This window comes from Empidonax traillii, unplaced genomic scaffold, assembly GCF_003031625.1.
Source record: "Empidonax traillii isolate 1590-97213 ecotype Southwest subspecies unplaced genomic scaffold, ASM303162v1 scaffold249:size1902748, whole genome shotgun sequence".
Lineage (NCBI taxonomy): Eukaryota > Metazoa > Chordata > Aves > Passeriformes > Tyrannidae > Empidonax > Empidonax traillii.
Genome location: NW_020955442.1, coordinates 1,103,481 through 1,126,341, shown reverse-complemented (window position 1 = coordinate 1,126,341; position 22,861 = coordinate 1,103,481). Strand labels below are relative to the sequence as shown.

Below are 22,861 nucleotides of genomic sequence, written 5' to 3'. Positions count from 1 at the left end.
ATTACGTGCGTGCAGAAACGGGAACACGTGAGTTCAGCTGGAATCAAGATGACCACCCTATGGATGTTTACTTTGCTCATTCTTGCCTAAGGAGGTAAAACAACTTTTACTGGAATATTTCGTTGCATAGGTGGTTATTAAAGGTAAAGCTTTAGGCATAGTGTAGTGCATCCTTACAGAGGACAGGTTCATTAGCTTCAAGGTTAACACCAAGAACTAAACACGTAACAATATTCTTTTTTTGTTTAGTCAAGTGTTTTGGTTGGTTGGTAGGATGGTTTTTAGCATTATCTTTTCAATCTATCTTCTTAAATTATTCTGCTTCCCTGGAATTTTCTGTCAATACATGTTATTTTACAAAGACAATATAAGTATAGAAGAATCAAGTTTTGCATAGTTGAATCATGATGGAGGATTCTTCATATCACTCAGATAGAATTAAGTAGAATGGTAGTCTTATTTGTACCTAAAACATTTGAATTAGATACAGGATGCAGTGGCTACCAATAATAAAGGAACAGCAAATAAATTATAATTATTCTTCTGATTTTGATTTAAGGGAGGTAATATCTCTACTTTTCTGAGTTCTCAACTCATTAATATTTTATGCTAGTATTTTCTAATACTAATCTAGTGTAATTCTGGTTAAAACTCCCTCCTCAAACTCTTAAGGTAGGTTCAGGTCATACTTCAGAACATCTTGATAAATTATTTTATTGCTCAGGTTCCTTAGTCAAAGATGCTAGAGTTTGCAAAGTTATATAATGAGGCATAGGAATATGCAGAAAAGTGGTTGATAATGAATTTAAAACCTTTTCATTTGAAAAACTATAAATCAAAAAACTTTTTTTTGCTGAGAATGATAAAAAATTTATTAGGAGAGTACTTCTGTTAATTAATATTTTTTGTCTAGGGGAAAAGACACTGCACTGTCACTGCAGAGACCCGGGTTCGATTCCCGGTCAGGGCCCCTCCCCGGGCAGATGGAGCTCGTTAGCCCGTAAGGCAATCCATCTACGTCCTGAGGACCTCGCTGCCACTGTCCAAGCGTGCTTGGCCAGGCAGATGAACCTCAGGATTAAAGGGTGGGCTCAGTTCCGCGCACACTGTGTCTCACCTAAAAAAAAAAAAAAAAATCCAATGCGCAGGCTGGAAGGTGTAAAGACCTTCCCCGGTTCTTCGTTCGCGAAGAGACTGGCCATAAAAAAAATAAAGAAAAAAATTTTTTGTCTTTTCATGTATTTGACAGGAGTACATAGTCAATTGTACTGATCTCTTGTGAAGCTGGAAAACACCCAAAAGAAAAGGACAAAAAAATGCACCACTTTATTCACTCAAGCAGATTTGGCACAGTTGTGCGACAGCCCAAAGGCTTCCTGCACAGACATGTCGAGTTGCTTCAGTCAGGAATATTATCCAGGCCAAAAGCGGGCAAAGCTTAGTTTAGGGGGGGAAAAAAAAAAAAAAGTATTTAAATTTAAACTATGGCAAATGCTATTAAAGTTTTTGTAGGGAAACCTTTTAGATGTTTCTCTGCAGGCTGAGGCATTGGTTTGTAACCAAGAAATGACAGCTTAGTGTGCAACTATACTGGATCGTTCAAAAGCTGAACTGCATGAATTTAACTAGGGAAAATAGCAGTCTTTTCATACCAGAATATATTGATATCATTGTAGGAGCAAATACAATTTTAATAGAGAATTGCAGAATCTTTTAGGTTGGAAAAGACTTTTATGGTCATTGAGTCCAACCATTAACCCAGGACTGCCAAGTTCTCCACTAAATCATGCCCCCAGGCGCCACATCTACATATATTTTAAATACCTCTGGGGATGGTCATTTCACCACTTCCCTTGGCAGCCTATTTCATATTCCACATATTTAATAAGAAGGTAACATTTGGATAAAAATTTTGGTGATAGATCTGTTACCTTGACTATAAGAGTAGTTTTATTAAAAGACCATTACAGTAATGGTAAGGAGAAGCATGATTACTTTATGCTTTATGGGGTCCCCTCCAATTCAGCATATTTTGTGATTCTGTAATTAAAACTTAAAAAGCCAAAATGTAGTAAAAATTTATTGCAATCCTAAGAATAATATGAATACATTACAGTCAGACAAGTGATATTAGGGATTACTACTAATTAACTATAAGTGATTCATTGAACACAATGAACTTAGTTACATTTTGTACAAGTTTACTGCTTAAAAAGGACTAAGCTGGAATTCTTGGAAATGATAATTCATTCTTTATGCACAGACTTGATTTTCTTTTCTTGCTTATTTGGATGAGGTGGCATAGGCTTTTGTATCACTGTGTTCTTGCCAGCAACATTTAGTAATTCATTCTGCCAACCAGAATGCCACCTGAAATACTACATTTTTTTTCTATCTGTTGAGGTGGTATCTGTCACATAGAAATCTGGATACTGGAAGAGGGACTGTATAGTGGAAAGTAATATATTACTTATTATGGATTATGGTAATTACAGAAAGAAAGATCGCTCTCAAATACTAGTTTGTCATCTGAAGCTGAAGTTATTTAGTGATTTTGAAAATCAGGTAAAAGGAATCTAAAATTGTGTTATTTCAAAAGGAGCCACTGTCTGTAGTCACCACCACCCACTAGGGCTCTATTTCAAAAGGTAATTTAAATTACAGTAATTTATTCCAGTAACTTTGCAGTTATTGTTTGTCAGAGGACTCTGGCAATGTTTATGTTCAATACTGTTAACTTCAGTGGACTTGAATTACAAGCATTTTAGTTGACTGTCTCATTGAAGGACTGTCTTCTTAATCTATGAAATCTCTCTACAGTGAGTCAATATAAATCACAGATACAGTAGGTATTTGGAAATTAATGATGATGATGATGTATAGATTTGAATTTGTGAGGTTAACACTTCTACCTAGAAATTAAAAATCCTTTTAGAACTGTTTTATGTGTATTAGGCAATTATTCTCTTTTTTAGCACTATCAAATCTGATGAAAAATTAGCATAAATTCTTTACTGTAAAACTAGATCTCCAAAAAGAAGCATTTAATTTCATTTACATTATTATTGTTCAGAACATAGATACTAGAAGGTATACTCACGTATTCATAAAAGATACAGCATCTGTTGGGAAAAGGGGAAACAATTCAAGATTTAAATCCATTTACTCATTAAAAAGAGCATTTATTCTCAACCTCAGAAAGAAATAAATATAGTTGTTTTAAAAGCTAAAATAATTTCAGTCTTTGTTTTTTTAACCAATGGATGTGACAGATAATTTTGTTCTCCCCTGGAAATATCTTGTAAAATGTACAGAAAAATGTTTTAATCGTGACTGTAATAATCAGCTCACTGTTATTAAAAGAATGGTTAGTACTGAGTAACTTCAATCTTTTTTGTATTCTTGGCATGTAAGAAAGACCTATATTGAAGCATGAACAGAACATGACTTTGAGAAAAGTGTACTCATTGCCTAATTGAATATATAATTCATTGTATCATTCATTTGAATATATCATTCATTTTATATTAAAAAAACCCTACCTAACCAGTCCTCTAGTGTGCATGCTCATTATATTGAAATTAAGACCTTCTGTTGCTTAAGTGCTTGTACATAGAAGCACAAACACATCTAAATTTACTCTCTTGTGTAGGCCAATTGAATTAACTTAGCTGCACATTTGAATAATATAAAAATGCACATAATGATCACTAGAACTAGGAATCATAATTTCATTTAGAAATCACATGTAACTATTCACTTGAGAAAGCAATTTATTGTTTCTCTATAAGAGATGGAGAATCAGACAAATGGAAGGATCCAAAAAAGCTAAGTATGTTAATGCTTTTGCTTTAAAATAGTGTAGTTTGTCTATCAAGACCAAGAGGGCATTTTCTATATGTATGTTTTAAATTTATTGTTTAAGGAGTAAAGATTCTTCCCTCCTGCTGAGTGAATGCTGTGCAAGTCAATCATTAAAAAAAAATGTAAAATTTTGTATTTTAAGTATGTTGTTTATTATTAAGTCAGTTCTTTTATTAAATCAGTTCCTTCAGAATAGCTTTATATCTGAATATTCTTGACACATACAGAATCATTTAATTAAAAATTAAAACTTTTGTTTTTCTTATTTCAGTTCAACAGAAGAGCAGTTTCACTGGCAAACACAAGGTAATGTACTTATCTACATATATGTATTGCATATATTCTCTCTCAGAATGATCATTTTTTCCTAAAGAAGATGGAGAGGAAAAAACCAATTTATTTATGTGAGGTTTTTTGTTTTGGGTTTGTAGGTTTTTTTCATTGCTAGTTTGTGAAAACTCTACTTAAAAACTGGCAAAATTTGTCAATAGATGCTATGGTTGACCAAAAGAACATTGAAACTAACGTGGAGTTTTGAGAGTGGGCATTGCTAAATGTGTCTCTAGTTTTCTTAAGATTAGACCTGAACTTTCTCATTTTGCTCTCAAAAGGATTGCATAATTTTCAGTATGGCTAACCTCCTCTGAATGGCTGATCTTGCTGTGATCTCCAGTCCTTCATCAACTGTGAATGCTTAGTCACATATAACTGGTTTTACCTTTTGTCTTGTAACTGGTTTTACCTTTTGCTCTTCTTTGACATGTTCATGTTATTAATTTTATCACAGATGGTCAGAAGGATATAGAAGATGAACTCACCACTGGTCTGGAGCTGGTGGACTCATGTATTAGATCACTGCAGGAGTCAGGGATACTTGATCCACAGGACTATTCATCCAGTGAAAGTAAGTTGTTAGAAATATGTATTCTAGAAAATTTCATGCTTTAAAACTGAATGCATGTCTTTTAGTGTTTTTCTTAATTATTTTCTGATATTAGGAGGAGCCAATGTAGTTGTGAACAGGTAAATTGCCTCCTTGCCTTTTCAAGTTAATTTTTGGGTTTGTTTGTAATGGAGGCAATCTTGCTACTAGTTTTTCAGGGGAAACAAACAAACAAACAAAACAAAAAGAAAGGCAAAACCCCCACATAAGTATATTTTAAGGAAAATATTTTCTAGTTATAATGTTCCTGTGCTATACTTTAGGTCATGTCACAAAACTTAAATATCACCACCATAAAAGCAACTTTCAAGCAGCACTTTTTGACTGTGCAAAAGTAATAAAAAGAAAAGTAGTGTGTGGCTGTGAGAAATTCTGATGTCTCATTGTGATCACTTGGTCAGGTACCTGATACTGCTTAAGACTAAAATTTTCTAGTGGATACACAGACAGAAATAGATGAACTTTTTTAAGATGAAGCACAGAATGGCAGCTGTAACAAAGCTGAAGTCTTTTCTCAAAGGTTGGCTCACTGGTCATTTACCAGCAATTCTGTTTGCAGAATTATGCAATAGATTCTTGGCTAGGACTAGCCACTGGAGAAGTGAATCAAGGCTAAGCAACAGCAAAAGTGAACTAGGGACTTGCCACTCAAAATACTTGTAGAGCACGTCTACAAACACCTGTGCTCATGAGTCACACTGAGACAAAGTTTTCCAACGTGTTAACAGGTCTGTTATCAGGTATAGCACTAGATAATGAAAAAGCAGGCTACCTCCCCAATTTCTTTCCTTTTCCTCAGTCTCCTATCTCGTACTCTGTTCCCATCTGCCACAGTATATATCCACTTTCACTTCACTCCCACTGCAGCTCCTGACAGTGGCTTGGTTTTTCAGTTTTCTCTGGTATTGCTCTACATCTCCTTCCCTGCTCAGCTGATCCCCTGCTGCCCAGTGCCTTCTGACTGAGTCACATCTTTTGAAGTGGCTGCCCAAATTCAGTTTTTTTGAAATCAAAGGGGATAATCTCCCCTTCATCTGGAAAGGCTGATGAAATGTGAGATCCACCTTCTGTAAAGCATCTCTAGCAATGACAAGTCATCACCTGCAATGTGGTCATCAGGTGACAGAAGGAAGATATTGCACACTGGATGCAGAATTTTAATTTGTCCAAACATTTTTCATTCTTTTGAAACAAGATTTGCAGTAAAATGCACAGCTGACAATCCTGGGACAGTAGAAAATTTTTCATTTCTCATGTGCATAAGATTTCTGGGCCAACAATGTCACTAAAGCTTTTGTTACAGTGTTGCTTGATCTGAAAACAGTCTTAGTGATTGACATCTGTTAAGACGTTACTAGATCTGAACAAAATTGGGAAAACATTATGAAACAATGTAAGCCCTGGGTTTTTTCTTCATTTGTGGGTGAGGAGAAACAGAAGAGACTAGAATGATAAGAATTGCCTTCAAAATGTGATTCTATGATAGAAAAATGAAACTGGCTAGATGGCAATAGAGGAGATTGGGGGCAGAGAGGGTCTATCTTGGATGGAAAACTAGCTGAAAAGATGGAAACTAAGAAAAAATCTTACAGAAAGATGAAGACATTACATGGAGTGAAGTCTGGGTATGTGAAGAAAACTAGTAATAAAGAAATTTCATGCGAGTATCACAAGAAGATAAGACACAACTAGGAATGTAGATAGATAGGAAGAACAACAAAGAACATGAGCAAATAGAAAATAGAGAAGAGGAGCAATAGATGGACTGTGTAGGGCACCAGCAGGGGAGGAACTGAGGTTTGTTGAAACAGGAGTTTCAGACAGAATGCTGAAAGCTGAGTTTGCTTGGTTGAATGATTTGTTCATGGGGTTGGGACTTAGGTGGAAAGAGAGGGAACACAGGGTGATGAGAATGACAGTTGAGAAAAGGGAAAAGTGATAGCATTATGGACAGGACAGTAGCTGTCCCTAAGAAACATAGGTTTGGAGAGAACAGGCAGGAGCACATACTCACAAGGGAGCAGGCTTCCCCTCAAAGAGCTGCAAGTTTGGTTTTCTTTGTCAGGAAATATCTGTGAAGCCTTTTGTCACAGTGCCCTATATATTCCTCTGCTTCGGGCACAACTTGTAATGAAACTAGATTGCTATTTGCTGTTCATGGTTTTAATTAAGCATCAGATCTATATGCCAAAGCTAACAGTTGCATATCTGCTAATCACTAATAAATACAATTAGGATGTCATATACTGAATTTTCTTTCTGGTTTGGGGGTCTTTCTTCAATTTAGAGTAAAATACCACAAACACATCAGACAGTTACTGTGTTTGCAAAGTCAAAAGTACCAGAGTCAAGGCTGTCTGTAAACCATAATTCAAATTTCTTATGACTGCATTATAAAACAATTATTATCATGTCCTATTTTGTATATTTTCTGTCCATGCCTCATTTGCCCCAAAGCTGAGGGGAAAGTGCTTCTGACTTCTCTAAGCAATGAGTAGAACACACATACTCAATGAAAACAAAAATCTTGTATTTACTTAAAATTTAATTGTGTCTCTCCTTCATATCTTAAATTTTTCATGTTACAGTTGTGAAATCATTAAAAGTATCTTCTAGTGATACTTAGTTCCAGGGTTCCTAGTTAGATGTGCTGACAACAAACAGAACAGAACACTGTTGAAGCACAGTATCAAAAAAAAGAAGTATGATACAAAAGGAAATTTTAAGCTCTCTCTGAAAATGTCTCATATGTAGCATTTGTATTTCATAGGCACCTTTGTTCTTAATCCTGTCAATCTCCAAATAGGAAATGAAATCTATATAAATGTCTCACTTCACAGGTATTCCAAAAATTATTTGTGATACCTCTGAAGTCAGTGTTGGGTCATAGAATAATCCACCGGGATGCTGTGTTTTTTTTAAAATTTGTATTGGACATTTTTCAATGAAGGCCTGAGGTCATGCAGTAAAAAATGAGGCAGCTACAAAACACTGAATAGTTTTGCATTTTGTGCACTGTCTGTAAGACAAGAAAGGAGGGGAGGAGGGATGATTCAGAAAAGGAAACTTAGTCTGGCATTTCATAACTTTTGAGCTCCTAACTTGACAATTTTAGTTATGTTTACTTCTCTGCAGTTTGACTGCAAAGCTGTATTTTAAGTAACAAGACTGACTCTGAGGAGAGCATTTCCAGCCTGCCATGGCAGTGTTAGCCTAGTTGAAGCAGATTTTTTAAATCATCATATGAAAGCCTGCCCAGGGATGTGACCACAGCTTCTTTTTCTGAATATTTAGACTAGTGTGCATCTAGTCTAATGAGTTAATCTATCAGTAGCTCTGCCTTTTTAGAGGATTAGTGTGTCTGTAGTCGGAATCTTTACAATTCAGTTTCATGCACTCTGATTTTCTCAGAGCCAGCTTTAAAAAGTTGTCACGTAGCAGTCAGCTGCTATAATACTCTAAATCTCAAACATCACTTCACATGTGGTATTCCTTTAGTAGCAAATAAAAGCCATGAAAAAAAGGCAAATGGGACAAGTCACATGAAAGGGGCTTACACAGGAGGGGTTCTGTATTGCTAATAGAGATGCTCACTAATTATCTTTAGTGAGTGTGAATCAGCAAATGTACAAAACCTTAAATATATAAAGCTCTTATTAATTTGGTGAACTGAAAGCAGAGTGATCACTGGTTTTAAATTACTATCAGACAGGCAGATTCGTGACTGCTGTGAGCTCTCATACAAGCTTCCTGTGGTTTTGCTGACCCTGGGACAAGGTTATATCCAGCTGAGGGGAGCTCCAGCACTGTTGCCCACCTCTTTCTTCTATCCCAGCTCAGTATAAATTATCTTCCCCAAACCATGTGTTTCCAGTTACAAGTGACAGATAAAAAGTCAGGAAACTTCCAGAATTTTGCAAGAAGCAGCATCTTACTCAGGACATGAACCTACATCTCAGTGGTCCAGTTCCTCATACTGCAGTGGTTTCTCTTTACGTAGCTCTAGATCTGTCAAGATTGTGTCACTCCAGTTTACATCAAACATGACATGGTTTTTGTGGCGTCAGAGAGGAGTTCAGCCTGTCCTAAGTGTTTGCAGGGACATCTTCAGCAGAATGACAGTGGTCCACACATACCCTCAGCCCCCGAGGGTGGGCATGTACAGGCTGCTGCTAGTGTCAGTAGCCATTAGCTACAGTGTGTGCTGGAGACCAGCCAGGTTCCTCAGTGCCACTGTAAGGGCACTCAATCTGTTCTCCTCCCTGCTCTTCACTGCTGTAACACCCAGCACGTCTGGCTTTTCCTCTCTGAAAATATTTCTTTCTTCCACCATTATCTCTCTGTAATGGGAACTCAAAAATATTGCTTTTGCACAAATGAAGATAAGTAGCTGTCACCTTAAATAGGATCAGGGAAAGACCAGGGACGTGAGAGCTGGGGTAATCACATATAAGACCCTGGAGATGAGTCATGGAAGAGGGATGGGAATGCACAGTAAGTGTAGGACCTGAAATCATTGGGCAAGGAAACATGTCGGGGGGGCTGGTCGGCAAACTCACGACAAGGAAGGAAGACGTTTTTTTCCTCCCCTTCCCATCACTGCATCACTGTCTGAAATCACACAAGTACTTCAGATCCATTCCTTTTATGATCTAGTTAATGCACCTCCTTTTCTTTTTTTTTTTTCTTTTTCACCCACCATTATATGTAAGAACAACTGAAAAAGTGTAAAGCTGCATGGAAGGAAGGAGAGTAAACACAGATATACAACTGTCTGAGTGAAGAAGGTTGCTGAGAACATTTGTCATTAAGGTTTGATAAGGTTCAGTCTGGCCTGCAGATAAGTGGGAAAGGTCCTGATGAACTTCCTGAGGCCCCCAGATGTCCATCCTTTATAACACAGAGAAACTGCAGTCCTCTAAGCAAGCTTTAAGACCAAATTACCTTTTCCTGCCAATGTTTGTAAATTTGCATTTTAGAGATGGGTAGTGTAAGATAAATGTGAAGTGAAAGGAAAATAGTGGTCCTATATTCCTTTTTCTTCTACTAGTTCCTCTCTCTGTACCCCTATCCCTGTAGGTCATTACCATGTCGCATTAGAGGACTGCCACGATAATGAAAACAATTTTTGAGATGATAATTAGCTGAAGCTCATTGAATCCTTGCAGAATACGCTGAGTCCTTACAGTCTCTGCTGAATCCTTACAGGCCACAGTGGTGGGGACAGGCAATGGTTTTTCCCTCTGTCATGGCATTAGCAAAAGGAGGGTTGGATGGACTGCTGAGATTATTCAGTAAATCCACTGGCACTTTTTTCTTAACTTAAACCACAAGCTCAAATGTCTGCTAATCCAGAAGTCTCTAATTTTAATTTAAGATATCTCTACTTAAATCTTTAATGCTTTTTCCTTTGCTTCAGCCTCCACAAAATGAGCATAAGACCAGTCTTACAAGGATTATGGGGCAGATTTATAGAGCTTTTGTTGTTTATGTTTCTAAATGAAACAGAATCATTTCACTGTTTTTGGCTTACTTAATCACTTCATGTGACAACCTTTATTTTTTGCTCTTTGAATCAATACCACAGACTGCAGCAACATAATTCTCATTGACATATATCAAAAAACCTCTTGGATCATTCTCCCAAATATCTTGATAATTTTCAAATGCTACAAGTTAAATTTCAATTTAAAAACAAGTGCATTTATATTAGAATTGCAATTTTTCCTGTCCGACATTGCCAGTACTCCAGACAAACTTTTTTCCCCACATTTTCTGGATATATTGTTATTAATATCTGTGACCCTGTTGTCCTGGTGCTCAGGATTAATTGCAGAATCCAGCACAATGATAAGGGAATAAATACAATGTAGATTTAATATTACCATCTTCTTGGCTAAGGACATTTCATAGTGCACTACACTGAGACTACATATTGACAGAATTGCAGGCAGTTAAGGATGTCTAAATCCTTCTGGGGAAGAAAAAGCATGGACTCAATCCCACAATATACTTACTCTTTTCTTTTACTCTTTTTTTACTCTTTTTTAACTCTTTTTTACTTTTGAAACTATTTGCCCCAAATGCAGCACAAATATGTAGCAGTACTATTTATTTAGATGTTGATTTTTTTTTCCTCTGAAGAATGATTTATGTTGCAAGAACAGATTATTTTTATCACAGGCACTTACATGTAGATGTTGCATTAGACAGATATGTTTTCATATAAATAACCTGTTTAATTCTGAGGCTAAAAAGATGGGCTAAATTCTTATTTAATTATCTTAATTAATTTTTGTTTCAGCATTTTTTTTGTTATAAGAAAGATCTTCCTTACTCAGCACGAAAGCAGATGTCCTAGTTTGAAAGAGCACTCCTTGCTCAACCTTTATGATTTTCAGCCTTTATCAGCTGCTTTATTCATAGATACTGAAAATGGATTGAAACAAAAAGGCACCATTTACACAATAAATGTGTAAAATTATGAATGTTTATGTGTTTTCTATCCTATAGCTCTTGTTTTATGAAATTGCCACCTGTCAGATGGCTGACATGCTCAGTGAGATGAAATTTGGCATCAGTGGACCTCACAATTTTTTGATAAATGAAATTATTCCCATTTGATTATCTGCTCTGAGAGCCAGGGCAATCCAGCTGAGTCATTCTTTGTGCACACAAAGGAGGTGTTCTCATGGGATCTCTTGGTAAATATACACATTAATAAAATTATGTGGTCTTTAAGTATGTTTCAGATCTTAAAAACACCAAAGAAGTGTGCATGCCCCTCTTTTATTTCATGATTGGAGTCTTTGGAGCAGGAGTGGCAGAAATGCATAACATGGGTTACACTATCTTTCTGTCTGCTGCATTAATGCAAACCTAGAAGTTGTTTGACTCAACAGTTCATAACTCCAGATATGAAGACTGAGGAAATTTTGATTTATTGTGGAAAACTCTGTTAGTATTGCAATATATTTCGGGTAAATATTTATGGTTGGACATTTTGAATGCCTCTCCTTATTCCATTCATCTCATCTAATCCCATTTTTTTTGCCAATCCTGGCTTCAAAATGTTGGGGCTTCAAAATCATCTTTGCACAATTTGTAATTGGGCAAATCTTTTTAAAGGGTGGTCTCACAGTTATTCATTGTATGTTCTCACAGATAAAGTTGTACAAAAATTCTCAACTGTGAGTCAAGTTCAGTCTTATGAAGTAGCTGTTAAACATGTAGATTTCTGAGAAATGGAGATAAAATGTTGTTTCCTTTACACCCATCCCCATTCTGCCCTAGTCACCTCAAGTGTGAGCATGAAACAATTATTAAGTCATTTAACGTTGTAATAGCCACTGGCTGATTGCAAACACCAAGACCTGCTTCCAGGGGCATTCCTCAGCAGGAGGTGAATGTCCTCACAAAACAACTGGCCATGAGAAATTTCTGTAGATTCATTGCTAAACCCCACAAAGATATTAAGAGTTGATAAAATGAAGCAGGCTCTAGTGATGCTGAGAGCCACCTCTTACATCTCAGCATCAGTGTTTACAGCCAGCAATGCCTCAGGAAATGCTCCATCAGCACTAAACATCCTAAGCTTGGATTTTATTGTTTTCATCCTCTGTCAGAGGCAGAGTTCAAAGACACTGAGAATAGCACCAGATGAAAAGATATAGCTCAAACACTGTCATTCAGTACTCCATCACTTCTGCTCTTACAAGTATCAGGATGGTAAGGGCCAGATAAAACAGGCACATTTTTGTTGCTGACATATCACATTCTAGTAAATTCATGTCCATGTTCTCACTTTGAAAACATAAGTGAAGTTTTCCTTTATGGTCTCTTCACTTATGCAGGCAGGAGGAGACCACCGCAGAGATTTAAATTTAGGAGCAGAGTCATAGTATGGGCTTTCACCACCAGGATTCCTGACAGACTTTGGTATCTCTTTTATCAGCCATGGCCCACTGTGAATTTCTGACAGTGGAGTCTTGGGACTGTGACTCAGGTCCAGCCGATCTTGTTACTCTTTTGTTTACCTCCTGTCTTCAAGTTCATATGTGGTTGCTGCAAGAAGGAAGCCTGGTGATAGCTGAAGGAATCATCAGTGTTCAGAGAAGCAGTTTATGCTTCTCCTGGTTCCTCAGGTGTGGCACAGAAGTTGTGGGCACTCACCTGTGCAGGGCTTCAATCATCTCATTTCTTCTGTAGCCATTCTGTAGATTGGTAAGGTGTCTGGGTAGGTTTATAGCTTTCTTAGGGAGAAGCCATTTACAGAACTGCTGTTCAAAAAGTGATGGCCCAGTACATGCCCTTACTGTTGGACCTAAACTTCTGCAGGCTTCCTCTTGCAATTTCATGTCCTCAAGAAGGAATCCCCAGCTAGAGACAGTCACACCATGTTAGTATCTATCCTTCTCCCTTACTGTGCTCTCTTGTCTTACTGCTGTATCTTTCCCTAAGCCATCCATTTCTGTCTTATCACATCCTTGTCTTTTACTTCCTTTCTTGTTTCAATTTCCATTTTTTCTTTTATGTTCTTCCTTTGTCTTTTATGTTTTCACACATCATGAAATAAAGCCTCAGTGTCTTGCCCCCAGAAGAGATGATCATTCATCCTCAGAGGCAAAAAAACCCCAAACCAAAACCACCCCTTTTCTGTGTATAAGGGGCCTTGCTGTCCTGACTTTTCACATGCTTTCACATTAACTTGAAGCAAATCCAGATTAGGCATTGGTGTGTCATATTGGAAGTCCAGGGGTAACACTATGAGAACATTGCAACTGATTAATTTCTAATTTAGCTCCATTTCTGCACAGCAGCCTACAGGCTGAATTTTTGTTTCAATGTGCTGTGTCCTGCAACATGAAGTTTCTTGGAGTTTCCTTATATCTGCTTTTGTCTGCAAGATGAAGCACAGTTTTCCATACTGATGCCACAATATTACTTCATATCTCTGATCTTGCTTGTCCTGAGGTGAATCTGATTTTGGTATCTGGTGTCATTTAATGCTGTGCAAATGACTTAAAACCCTTGCTTAAGAAAAACAACCCATCACAATCTAGCTTTAGTACTGTAGTACAAAATGTGAATGTCAAATTGACAGGAGCAGTAACAGCAGATAAAACTTATATGGAGAGGGGAAATGGAAAGATGAGAGTCAAGACCAGGAAAGCAGGAACAATTAATAGCAACATCAAGGATGGATAGGAGGTAGTGATCAGCTTGTAATGCTTAGTCTATGTCAAACACAAATTCTGCACAGGCAACCCAGTGTTCCCTCATCCACTGCAGGAAGCAGTTACTGAAACTCGTTAGAAAATGACAGTGACTTATAGCAGTATCTGTAGGAGCAGAACAAAGAAATGATTTTGGCATCCGAACATACAGCTCAAAAGAACATCAGTAAATATTGTGCCTGTAGTACAGGCCAGGAAACAAATGCACCCACATCCTTACAACAGACTGATAAACCACTCACCCTACTCATGCCTAAGTGGCATGCCAGTGCCTGCACACTTGGCACAGTCAGAGGTGCCAAGAGCCGCATCATTCTGGGGTCTGGTGATGCCAGCTCCTGAGCATAAGCAGTGTGTAGATGCAGCCTTGAAAAAGAGGTAGTTGGCTTGTTAGTTTGTGTAAAGTGATGTACATGGAATAGAAAATTTTGGCAGGTATGGATTTGGTTTTTTTTGTTGTTGTTGTGCTACACTATTGCTATGCAGTTTTCATGGCTTTCAATCAGGTAGGATTTTTGTGACTTCTGTGGTGATGCAGAGATGGAAGTTGCATTTTTTTCCATTCTGGCCTTGTAATGGAGAAATGCTTTTTTTGAGGACAATGCGAGAGCAGAATGTGGGGCACTCTCTGCAAGAGAAAGCAGAAGCAGAAAGGTGCACTTTCTGGTTTATAGCAGAGAAGGTTTAGGCAGATGAAAAAGACGGTAATAAAATTTTGACCTTTTTGACTTACTTTTTAATTGACTTCTGAGGTAGTACTAAGCACATTCTGAACTGGCTTGCCTCAGAGACCAAATAGTAATTTTCTTTTGTGGACAGAAAAGATTTGGGACTTAAACCTGTCAAAGGTCAAGAAAAAAATGGAGTTCTACCTCATACAAGAAGACGAAACCTGTTTTGTGCTAGTAGTTAAGTTTATAGAACAACATAATAGCATAATAGATCTACTGATGTCTTTTGTATTAGATCCATATATCTGTGAGTAGTTTTATGGGCTTTTATAATCAGAAGCTGTTGAGCACTTTTTTTTTTTTTTTCAAGTATAATTTAGGTCTATCAGACGAGATTCATCTAATTTTTTTTCACCTCTGATAATGCATTCAGCTTCTATGTGCATCACGTTTGTGTGATGTCTATAACCATTTTATTTTATTTCCTACTGATAAAAAGGGAACACATTAATTTAATGCTATTGATAGCAATTTTAGGCTGCACTAGGCACAGAGGGTGACTAGAAACACCTGACGTTAACAGTTGGTCTTCACAGGTATAAAATACTTCAAAAAAATAGGATTCAGTAATGGAAAATATGTACTTAATTTACATGTTTGGGGTTTTTTTTGTGTGTGTGTAAACAAAACCCACATGCCATTTTAAGTGTAGTTATTCTTTAAAAATGGTAGACTGACAATGAAAACACAAATTAAAAAATAACAATTTTCAGTGCCAAAACCCAGCGTTTTGCAGATAGAAACATGGAAGTTCCTTCTGAGCTGGATCTTCCTGTCTATGTTGCTGCATGCAATGCCTCCTCCTGCATGCAAATTTTTTATTGTGGTCACATTCAGAAACATATCTAATGCCATCTGGGAGCTTAAATACTGTTGTCCTGTGGTTCCACACTCTGATCTTTATTTAATAGAGAACAAACTTCTGTTACAGTGAAGTGTTCTGCTACTCCTAGAGTTTGTGGAGTTTCTCAAAAGTAGCAAGGTCACCATCAGAAAGACTAGAGGATACTGTTTTTCCTCTTTGTGTCCTCTGTAATGCAGAAATGTAATTTAGTTGTTATCCTTGCTGCCCATCTTGTTCTTGTGTCTATCTGTTGCTCCTGTAAAGCATATTATCATAATGGCCAGTGATAAATTATCTCTTTCAGAGACTATCTGATTTCGCTATCTGAAGGGTTTAGCAAGTGATTTAATAAAATATGATTATTCTTCTACAAAGGAAGTTGTTTAATCATGGGGTCAATTACAAAATCATAGTAGTAGGTTATCCTTGGTTTTAATCAAAATTTGAGATAGCTTATCTATCAAAAAAAAAAAAAAAAAAAAACAAAAAACCACAAAACCATCAAAACAAAACAATTAAACAAAAAATAAAAAACAAAACCCAAAGACCAGGGCAACTTCTGTATTCTGATTTTGAATCTATTCTTGCTCAGTGCATGTATTTTGGTCCATTTTTCTCTAGCATGTTCAGTAATTTCTCTCATTAGTAATAGAACTTGAGATCTTTTCCTACTGCCAAACATTCCCAAATATTGCTTATGAGAGAAGGTCTGGCTGGTTTTACATTTCATACAAACATCTGGAGTAATGCTATGTGTGATATGGTATAGAAAGCAAAACACACACTGTCTGAGTAGTTAACACTGAAGTTGCCATATTATTTCAGGATTGCGTAGGCTTTGCTCTGTTACCTTATTCCATAAGGTTAAAAAAAAAAATCTTTCAGTAATGAAAAAAGAACTATTTACTCTTGGGGTTGAGTGCAGCCTTTTTTTGTTCTATGCCATTCAGGTCTGAAGTTTTTCTACTACTTCTTGTGGACATTTATGTTGCTTTGCTATCACTTGGAGTAGAGGTTTACTATTTTGAATCCTAGAGAACATCTGTTTTCTTCTTATAAAAATGGCACGAGTTGTATCTTGTGTAAAAAAGGCATAAGATAATCAGAATCTAATTAAACTAATTTCTATTCCCAGTTCACTTACTTTTGAAATAAAGTGTTCTTCATCTTTCTTTCCAATAGTAATTAGGTCAGAAGGAGAGTTAGAAGGGATATCCTTGTATTGTTCACTTACATAATGGTATCAACCTAGTTTTTGCATCATTTCTCCAGATATATATCATTTATAGAATTCTTGGATGAGAATGAATTTATTCCACACTCGCAAATGCATTCCACCGAATCCTATTTTCCAGTACCTAAGAATAGGTTCTATAGCAGTACTAAAGCTCTTTTCTGTATTTGTAGGTAGAACATAGCCCTCTTAATGTGGGTAGAGCATGGCATTGCATGTAAATTACTTTCCTTTTTTGTAAAACGAGTTTGTTTTCAGTGTGCTCATTTAAGAATTGCTGCTTCTCATCTAAAGAGACGTATTTTTTTCATAACAAGGGAGCTGTTTGTGATTTAGCATTTAAAGTATTTATTTCTTCATTTTAAGTATTCATCTGGTCCCCAATCCCCTGCCTTTTTTTCCCCCTGAACTTTCTTCATTATTAGGTATAGAATTCCTTTGCTGTATTGCAGCCTTGGCATTTTTTTTTCTTGTAATGTAAAGCTACTGATATTTTTAATATTTAATATCTCATAGAAGGTAGATGTTGAAATATTTTCTTAGTACTATTCTAGTACTATCCTGGATTTGGAAGGAGAATGGAGGCAATGCTAATGACTGTTGTTATAGTATAGCTACTTGTTGTCTTCTGTTTGAGCTCTGGCTAACAGTTGGCTCAAAAGCCTTTCTTTTCCTACAGAATCTGTATGACCAGTTGTAGCTGGCAAAATTTGTTTTCAACTGCAGATCTTAAGTTTTGCCGTGGTTTAATCTCTCCCTTTTTTGTTGGTAATTAAGAAAATATCTTCTTTTTATGATAATCACAAAGCTCTCTCAACTAGTTCACAGGGATTTTCCCCATTGCCTCCTGACTACACTACTTCTGCCTTTCTGCCTTGCATTTTTCTCAACTTCCCCAGCAACTAGAAAATGGGGAAGGTCTGTACCTATGTGGCAGTGTGGCTGCTTCTTGATACCCCCTGCGGTACTTGCAGGGCTTCCCTTTCCTCCTTCAATTTCTCTGTTTTCTAAAACCATCCTAAATCGTCTTAGCAAGAGAGAGTTTCTTCAAAGAACATTTCAGATTACCTCAAAAGTAGGCCATAGTGTAACAGAGGGGTTTAAAACAGACAAACAAATGCTCTTTACCCTTCCAATTTGATGAGAAAGTTTACTCCTGGTCCCAGATGGAACAGCTTAATTCTGGGAGCAGGGATTAGAAAACAGGCTGTACCAGTGAGATGCCAAAGAATTTAGTACCCTTAGGAACAGGTCCATCCACCTTGTCATTAACTATCATCACATCTTTAATGTCAAACACTGTGGAAGGACACTGGCAGGTTACCATCAAAAGTATCTCTAGTTTTGTTGTTCTTTCAGTCTGGATCCTGGATTCTCTCAGCATCCCAAGTACATTTAAACACTCAGAAACTGACTGACCACTTTACAGATACCTGCCTTTACTTTTTATTTTATTACATCTTTTTTTAATCATTCATTCCTTTGCAAAATTGGTCAACAAATAGAACCCAGCTTTAGGAGGGGCTAGTGACTGCTTACTGGCAGTACAGACATTTTAATGAACAAACAAAAAAAGTGGGTTGTAGGGTAGGAATCAATACTCTGCACTCAAACTAAATGACCTGAGAGGCAGAAGGAAAAATAAGTGATGACTTTTTGGTATTTGAAATCCTTAATTAGGATATACTAACAGGAGGTGGTTCTCTTGCTGGGATGTGAGGCACCCCATCCTATTAACTCTATAAATGAATGTTTAAAGGACATTAAAGGAGTTTTGCTAGTACTTTCTTTTAACTGTTACCCCAATGAGCAAAGCAGGTTGAAGAATGTGTGAAGTGATTAATTACACTAATTAAAAACACTTTATTTACACTTACTCTATAATTTATCATTACTACTTCTGTCAGTTGATCGAAGGTGGGTGAAGTGTTGTTTATAATTGGTACGGGAGCTAATTAAATGGTCGTTCGAGCACGTTTTGGCCTATTTCCTTTGTCAATTAGAACTGGCATCGTAATAGATGACTGACCAAATGGAAATGTATAACATAGTAGTAGAGCTCCACTTTACTACTTACTTGGAAAAGCAAATCTGCCCTGGGAAGCCAAGTGACTTTAAATCTTAAGGAGAGGAAAAAGCCCTTTTCCCTTCACTTGCCTGATATTTTTGTTGGTAAATTCACCCGAAAAACTCAAGTAAGAAGCATGCAATTATCTCATGTGGGCTGACTGGGTAAATGTTTCTGTTGTTTGTAGTGTAATTATTTTAGCCATTTCAGAGGTAATTATTGCATAGATTCAGAATACTGAATTAATTATGCCCTTACCTTGCAATAATATAATGTATTTAACTTGTCAGTATATGGTATTTATTTTATAACTGAACAACTCATAGATAATGTATTATTGAATACTTGTTCCATGATAAATTCTTCCCTATGGTGTAATACATTAGTCCTGTTTTGTAATTCGGGCTTTTTGTTTGTCTGTTTGTTTTGAAGATCGACCATACTACTGCTATAGTATCACATGGAATTGTTACATACTGTTGAAGCCAAAATTTTTGAAGTAGTGCATGAGATGCTGCAGTTTAAGGATTAGGAAACAGGAGGAACTTTTTACAGAATCACAGAATCAAAATATGCTGAATTGGAAGGGACCCACAGGGATCACTGACTCCAACTCCTGGCCCACGTGTTTGACAGGTGGACCCTAGTGATAATTTGCCACTGATCTCCCCAGGGGAGCAAATTCTATTGTTTCTTTTGTGAGTTCCTCCTTTAGAAGTATCTCAGATTTATTTGGCTATTTAGCTGTGTGACACAGCAATGGCACTACAATATGATATAGAAAAAGTATAATGTTCTCTGAGTTTGTAATGGAGGTAATCTACATTCCTACTGCCTTAACTTGCTGTCCTGTAGGTAAAAATACATATCACAACTGCTGACTTTACTTAAATCTTATCAGACTTTCCCTTAAGGAACTGTCCCTAATAACAAAGGGTCCAAGAAGGCTGGACATACTTTAAGGAATAAGTTTTAATGGTTCAGGATCAGGTCATTTCTATATGCCAAAAGATGAGCTGGTGGAAAAGAAGACCAGCCTGGCTAAACAGGGAGCTTTTGCTGGAACTCAGGGGAAAAAGAAGAGTTTATGACCTTTGGAAGAAGGGGCAGACAACTCAGGAATAGTACAAGGATGTTGTTTGGTCATGTAGAGAAAAACTGGAAAGGCAAAAGCTCAGCTTAGAACTCAATCTGACCACTGCTGTAAAAGATAATAAAAAATGTTTTTATAAATACATTAATAACAAAAGGAGTGCCAAGGAAAATCTCCATCCATTATTGTATTGACGAGTGGAACATCGTCACCAATAATGAGGAAAAGGCTGAGGTATTTAACATCTTCTTCGCCACAGTCATTATCAGAAAGACCAGTTATCCTCAGGGCAACCACCCTCCTGAGCTGATAGACAGGGATGGGGAGCAGAACTGATCCCCTGTAATGCAGGAAGAAGTTGTTAGTGACTTGTAGTGATCTGTTGTACCACTTAGGCACTCAAAAGACTATGGTATGGGATGGTCTGAGGGTACTGAGGAAGATGACGGAAGAGCTCACCAAGATATTCTCCATCATTTATCATCAGTTATCATGATGGTTAACTGGGAAGGTCCCAGATGACTGGAGGTCAGCCAGTGTGATGCTTATCTACAAGAAGGGTTGGAAGGAGGATCTAGTGAACTACAGGCCTGTCAGCCCAACCTCAGTGCTGGGAAAATTATGGAACTGATTATCCTGAGTGTGATCACATGGCTCGTACAGGGGATCAGGCCTAGCCAGCAAATGTTTAGAAAAGGCAAGTTCTGTCTGACCAATGTTGTTTACCTGAACTTCAGTAAAGCCTTTGATGCAGTCTCCCACAGCATTCTCCTGGAGAAACTAGCAGCCCATGTCCTGGACAGGTGCACTTTTCCTTGGGTTAAAAACTCAATGGATGGTCACACCCAGAGAATAATGATGAATGGTGCATCCACTTGGTGGCCTTTCACTAGTGGGGTTCCCCAAGGCTCAGTGTTGGGGGCAGTTCTGTTTAATAACTTTATCAATGATCTGAACAAGGGAAAAGTGGACCCTCAGTATGTTCAGAGATGACATTAAGTTGTGTGACATTAAGATGACATTAAGGAATGTTGATCTGCTGGAGAGTAGGGAGGCTCTGCAGAGGGATCTCAACAGGCTGAATCAGTGAGGTTCAGTAAGGTGATGTTCTGAGTCCTGCATTTGGATCACAGTGCCATGCAACACTAAAGGCTGGGATAAGAGTGGATGAAAAGCTGCCCATTGGACCTGGGGGTGATGGTCAAGAGCTGGCTGAGCATGAGCCAGCAGTGTGCCCAGGTGGCCAAGAAGACCAATGGCATCCTGGCCTGTATCAGGAATAGTGTGGCCAAACAGGACCAGGGCAGTGATTGTCCCCTCATGTTCAGCACTGGTGAGGCTGCACCTCGAGTCCTGTGTTCAGTTCTGGACCCCTCACTACAAGACACTGAGGTGTTGGAGTGAGTCTAGAGAAGGGCAGTGGAGCTGGTGAAGGGTCTAGAGAACAAACCCTATGAGGAGCAGCTAAGGAGTTGTTTAGTTTGAAGAAAAGGAGGCTCAGGGAAGACCGTATTGCTCTCTACAACTACCTGAAAATGAGGCTGTAGCCAGGTGGGGGTCATGATGTCTTCTCCCAGGCAACAAGCAATATGACAAGAGGAAATGGCCTCAAGCTGCACCAGCTGAGGTTCAGGTTGGACATCGGGAAGAATTTTTTCTTTGAAAAGGTGGTTAGGCATTGTTACAGGCTGCCCAGGGAGCTGGTGGAGTCATCTTGCCTGGAAGTGTTCAAGAAATGACTGGAAGTGGCACTTGGTGCCAGGTTTTAGTTGAAAAGGTGGTGTTTGGTCAAATGTTGGACTCAATGATCTTGGAGGTCTTTTTCAATATTAATGACTCTATGATTCCATCATGTGTTTTTAAAACCTCACTCCTGGTGTAGTAATATTACAAATAGCAGAACTTAATAGGATGTGTTTCTTTTTCCCCATCTCTAATCAGTGTAGTGGACTAGTCTCTCAGCACTTAGAAACCTGCTTACACTGGTAAGCTCCTTAGAGCCTAAGTTCCTACTGGGTTTCTAACATGAGGTAATCTTCTGCTTATGACCACTATGGGCAATGATTCAGGTGAGCTCTGCTACTTCCATGGCCACTAGACAAGTCCCTACCCTCAGAAGAAGAAAGGGAAGAAAACATGACTCACTAGCTCTGATTCCCAGTCTTTTCAACTGCTATTGGTGCTGATGCCTATTTTTCATAATCTCTCACTGAAGCTCCAATGGGCATTAATGGCTGTTAATTGAATCAAAATTCAGTACCATGCTGATGCAGTTTGGTCTTTGATGGTTTTGGTTTCATTTGGTTTTTCTTTTTTTCAATGTAATCCTTTCTTTGCTTAATTTGGGCATCACAGTGCCTGGGGTGTGGATCATGGTGGACAGCTGAGCACCCAGTTTCTCCTAGGGCTTGCTTCCAGGAGAGTGAGGAAAGGAAAGCTATGTGCTGAACTCTTCAAGTTTGGCAATACCATGGAGCATTGAATCCCCCATTGTTGTAGGAGGACTATCAGAAAGAAACATGCTTTTAAAATTTGTAGCAGTGATGCTGATGTAGTTGGTTTCTGCTAAACATTTCTAATAATATAGCTACTCTTTCAGCATCGTGTTTGTTAAAAACTGGTTTTATACTATGCTTTCAATTGGTACATTTTCTCTGTTAGCATGCACCACTTCAGTGCACTTAATATACCTTAAAAACTGATTTGACTCCTCTGAAGGCAAGCATATTCCAATGGATTTGAATATAGTAGCATTAGCCCTTGGCATTTTCTGAGCATGCAAAAATGAAAATTTTGGACCTTTCTTCAGTATACAAGTTGGACTGTTCTGGTGAAATATAGGTGTAAA

General features: G+C 37.7%; 1 protein-coding gene across 14 annotated transcripts in view; it reads left to right on the top strand.

The window, feature by feature from the left end:
• Positions 1-22,861, top strand: part of CTNND2 (catenin delta 2) — a 644,208-nt gene that overhangs the window by 328,926 nt on the left and 292,421 nt on the right. For all 14 annotated transcript variants that reach the window (XR_003571787.1, XM_027889023.1, XM_027889022.1 and 11 more), the window contains 2 exons: positions 4,136-4,170; positions 4,652-4,768. Coding sequence is in view for 13 of the 14 variants with exons in the window: in XM_027889023.1 (XP_027744824.1) it covers positions 4,136-4,170; positions 4,652-4,768 (152 nt within the window). In the remaining variant the exon portion in view is untranslated. The remainder of the gene's footprint in view (positions 1-4,135; positions 4,171-4,651; positions 4,769-22,861) is intronic.